At 35.9% G+C, this 4,777-nt stretch overlaps 1 protein-coding gene across 2 annotated transcripts; it reads right to left on the reverse strand.

Annotated features, from left to right (window-relative positions):
- Nucleotides 1-1,514: 1,514 nt before the first annotated feature.
- LOC105560164 (geranylgeranyl transferase type-2 subunit alpha-like) lies at nt 1,515-4,771 on the reverse strand. Of its 2 annotated transcripts, none has more exons than XM_012009042.1 (7): nt 4,641-4,771; nt 4,094-4,192; nt 3,874-4,001; nt 3,621-3,808; nt 3,163-3,360; nt 2,494-3,096; nt 1,515-2,328 (listed from the first exon to the last, which is right to left on the reverse strand). In XM_012009042.1, exons 1-7 carry the CDS (start codon nt 4,641-4,643, stop codon nt 1,892-1,894), a joined length of 1,656 nt encoding a protein of 551 aa, XP_011864432.1. In that variant the 5' UTR covers nt 4,644-4,771; the 3' UTR covers nt 1,515-1,891. The 2 variants fall into 2 exon arrangements, with proteins under 2 accessions (XP_011864432.1, XP_011864431.1); XM_012009041.1 differs by having other exon boundaries at nt 4,082-4,192.
- Nucleotides 4,772-4,777: the final 6 nt, after the last annotated feature.

Here is a 4,777-nt window from a genome sequence, read left to right on the forward strand (position 1 = left end):
GCGCGGGACGGGGCTAAAATTGTGCAAATCTGCGTTACCCACTTAGCAAAATGTGGATATTGGCTACGTAGTTCAATGTCCACGTTTTCAATGTCCACAGAGGGCGTATCGCATTCGCCAATCACTAGAGACCCTCTAATCAGAGTCTGGCCAACAGAGTGGTCCGCCATGTTTAGGCAAATCCAACGAGAGAGAGGGCAGTACGAATATCTCAAAGAGAGAGTGAGATAATCGTACTGCCCTCTCTCTCGTTGGATTTGACTAAACCTAGCGGACCACTCAGTTGGCCAGACTCTGATTAGAGGGTCTCTAGCCAATCACGAAAAACGGGGCCGTGACATCTCTCAGGCTTCTCTCTGCTTTAAGTAAGTTGTAAGCCTTAAGGGGATGCTGGAGTGATTCTGCACTTTTGCACCTTTCTAACCTAAAAACTGTCAGTTCGCGGAAACATTTGTGTAATATACAAATTAAATGGCTTACGTGTACAGATCGAAAGCAGCTTGCTATTCCGGCCAAATGAAAGAACAATATGGCATCACTGAAACTAAGTTTGTAAGTCTAATAAAAAATAATAGTGAGCAACACACATACTACATGTACTGTATGTATGTGTTGCTCACTATTATTTCTTATTAGACTTATAAACTTAGTTTCAGTGATGCCATATTGTTCTTTCATTTGGCCGGAATAGCGAGTTGCTTTCGATCTGTACACGTAAGCCATTTAATTTGTATATTACACAAATATTTCCGCGAACTGACAGTTTTTAGGTTAGAAAGGTGCAAAAGTGCAGAATCACTCCAGCATCCCCTTAAGCCGTAAGAAATTAACCAATCACAGGTGAGAGTGAGGGGAATAAATGCCTGCGATTGGTTAATTTCTTACGGCTTAAGGCTTACAACTTACTTAAAGCAAGATTGTGGACCAGGGGTAAACATAGTTGTAGGGTTGTAGGAGTAGAAGTAGTAGTAAGTGTACATCAAAGTAATATACAATAGAGTGAGATACGTCGTAATTGAAATGAATGATTAGTTAGCTTTTACGTCCTATATCGTTGTATGTGACACGTTGGGAACACGTATACTGGGTCTATCTTCTATGTCTATGATACTATCACATAGTTTATCTTTTTAAAGTATAATTATAAAAAAGTAATTTATGGAACAAGAATTAATACACGTTAAAAATTAATTTCAAGAATTAATATTCCATTTGCTGATATAAAACAAGGTCGATGTGAAATTCGTAGAAAAATAAATTCAATTTTTCAATAGTTTCAATCATATTCTTCAACATGTCAAGTTGCACGAACAATTAATATGTAAAATATATATAAATTTATGTACTACGCAATTGTTTCTGTAACTAAAATTATATTTCTTTTTTAGGTACAGTTTTTGAAGCAAAAAGGAGGTGTTGATGAACGCGCACACGTTTTTAATATTCTAAACTCGACAATAAGTAATAGCGTTGCTTGTAAATACAGCTACAAAGGTCAAAAAAAGAAGAAAAGATTTCTTGATTTAATGTTTAACACATGTATTTTTAGTAAGTATTACATTTATAACATTTATTTAGTAGTCCTGAACAATACATAGATGTCTAAAACATTTCTAAAAATATATCTTCAAGATATTTCTAGAAGATATCTAAAAGATGTCTAAAAGACATCTAAAAGACATCTTAAAAGATATCTTTGAAATATTTATAATAGACATATTAAAGATATCTAAATAAATGAGTTACACATTAATACTTAAATAATGTGTTACGTACATTGATATATTATTATTTGAAATACGCAGAATTCTATTAATCTAATGTATATGCCATTTTTATATTTCCGATCCAGAATTCGCCCTGATAGGTTAGGAAATGTGTCAAGGCTCGTCTAGACGATTATAAATATTTTGTGCTGTCTTTTAATTTCAGCTATATCGATCTTTTCGCATACTGGATTATTTCGTAGATCTAGCATTCTCAACTTTGCGTGCGCTTCTATTAAGTAGACTATCTCCTCGGTGCTCGTTAACATGTTATCTCTCAAAATAAGAACTTTGAGATTGTATAAAATAGGAAAATGTTTCAGTGATGTCAAGCCATTACTGCACAGTGACAATTTCACGCAGCGTTGCAATATGGAAAGCTGATACAAAGAATTTTTTAGTTGGTTCGCACCAAATTTCACTTCTTCAAAGAAGCTAAAGTAATGATTATTGTGCAATTTTGTCAAGTCTAATCCCGACAAATCGATCTTTGGCTGTATTTCTAAATCGCTTTCCTTTTTCCATATCTCGAGTAGGTTGTACTCCACTACAAATTTGCTTCCTAAAATCAAAGATAACATCGGTAGAAGCATACATGTACCTGTACATAAAGAGTCAATATAATAAAAAGTTAAAAAGTCAATCGATTATTTTTAGTATTACTAAAATAATCTAAAATAAACTAGAGAGAAATTACGAATATCCTAATGTTAGAAATATTACTTACGCAAATCTTTGTAATAATTCTTGCGAAGACTGTCGACTTTTGTCAGCGCCGACAGACGATCTAATATGTCGGTATAAAATTTTTTGAAATCAATCTTCTTCATCAGTAATACACTGGTTAATAAGGCCCACTTGTTATTTGGTTCCATTTTGGAAAGTTGGTTGTAGCATTTCAATTGTTCATTTAATTGCTTATCGTTGCTATTTTGTTTGTGCAAGCTTGATTTATCTTTGTAAATCCATGAACTTGTTAACTCTGAATATGAAAGCTGATATACTGTTTCTTGTAGCTTTACAGAAACTTCTTTGGCATGATCTAAATTTTCTAACGATTCGTCAAACTCTACAATACGTAGCTTGGCAAACTCTTCATCTGGATATAAATACCATGAGAGATAATCAACCATTTCGCCATTTACAAATAATTCAAGTGAAATTGGTTGAATTAGACCATTGTTATCGATGATAACGGCAGCTCCATCTTTCTCAATTTCAGCACGCCACAGCCTACAAGTTGTCCTGGACTCGTCTAAAAGCCATCTTTGGTAGAACCATGCGCTATCATTGGGGTCGGTAAGTGTTGCGTTCATAACTAGATTGAGCTCTGGAAAATATTATTCGTTATTTCACGAGATAGAGCGAAATAAATTCAAGTAACTATTACACTTACCCTCTCTGTATATATCGTCTACAATCGGTATCTCTTTGGATGTAGTGCCAAACATTTTGGTTAGTATTCGGCTTCTGTAGTGCCAAGACGAGTAGTTTGGAAAGTTACTCAGTATTTTCGTAGTGGAGAACTCGAGCTCCTCCTCGTTAGAGATCCCAGCTTTTTGTACAACAAACTCTCTGTAATCCCAGCAGTGAACTAGGGTAAAAAGAAGTCTTAGTCAAATATATCAACTCGTTGGAAAAGTGATGCTGCTACATTTCTAATGCCCGATTTCTTCACATCCAGTTATGTTGCGGTTAAAGTTAACCAGGAGATAAACTACCAGATCCATGCACGTGATTGGCTAAAACTCGAGATTAACCTCCGCATAATTTTATCGGGAAGTGAAAAAATCGGCCATAAGTGTATATCTTCATTGCCAGCGTGCATTGTACACACAAATGACAAATACTAACAATTTCTTTCGTCTAGGTTTAGGCATTTTGCACACATTGACAATTCTTTCTTCCAATCTGGTTCAGGCATCCGTTCCATCACCCAACACCTTTGGTGCCACAAGCTATACGACTTGGGATTTTCTCTGAGGCACCGCTCGGTCAAGATCATCTCATTCTCGAGCATTAGTTTGTACTCTACTTCGCTCCTGCAATGTCCTTATCAAGTTAATTTTGTTTGCTGCATTAACGAGGTACCTTGCCAATACATTACCATTTTTTATTCTCGAAAACTTGGCGACGGACATTCCACAGTGTATAAATGTCCGAGTTGTTCAACAGTATACGCTTAGTAACATTCAATAACTCAAGGCCCCATTTCTTAACCTCTAATATATTCCTCTGAAATATAGACGATATACGTTGCGAAAACAGTGTATGAGAATCGTATGCGACAAGTGCTACATGAAACAAGTCGAAACCTTTTGAGATACTATGGTAAAGTCAGCCTTGTACTGGGAAACTTTGACCGCCCTTTCCTGCTTCTTGATCTCCTCCTGTTCCGCAGTCGTACGCACCTTCACTCTGCCAAGCTTGAAAAAACAAATTTATCTCTTACACTTATCATACATATATAATATATCGAACTGATGAGGCAATAATTGCACATTTGAAACATCGTGAAAACATATGAGTTCATACACGGAAAGACAAATGTAGTTGCCGTAGCTAAAAACTGCATGTGGCAACTAAATTTTAGTTGCAAAGTATGGACAGCTAATATTTATAAGTTGTGATAGTTAAATATTTTGCTACTGTGCCTATTGTATTAGGTGCGACAGCAAACAGTTTGCTGTGCTTGAGAAATTTAGAGCAAAATATTTGTAGTAAACCACGATTAGCTACGATAGCGAAAATTTTGTTTTTAGTGTACAAATAAAAGTAAAATAATATAATTTGTGGAAGGATCGCTCCTTAAGCCCAATGTCCACGATGCTAGAACTTGGTCCAAGTTCTAGTATCGTGGACATTGGGCTTTACCATCGTAAATGTTCACTTTTTTTTCTCGCCGGTGAGTCACGAATGCTCGGCAAATATGCTGGAGTCTTTGACTATATAGTCAAAGATGGACTGCTAGTTGTCTCCACAGTCCACTCTCCACTTTGCCTGGTCTAACC

The sequence above is a fragment of the Vollenhovia emeryi genome, unplaced genomic scaffold, assembly GCF_000949405.1.
Source record: "Vollenhovia emeryi isolate VEMERY1.0 unplaced genomic scaffold, V.emery_V1.0 DF939241.1, whole genome shotgun sequence".
NCBI classification, from domain to species: domain Eukaryota; kingdom Metazoa; phylum Arthropoda; class Insecta; order Hymenoptera; family Formicidae; genus Vollenhovia; species Vollenhovia emeryi.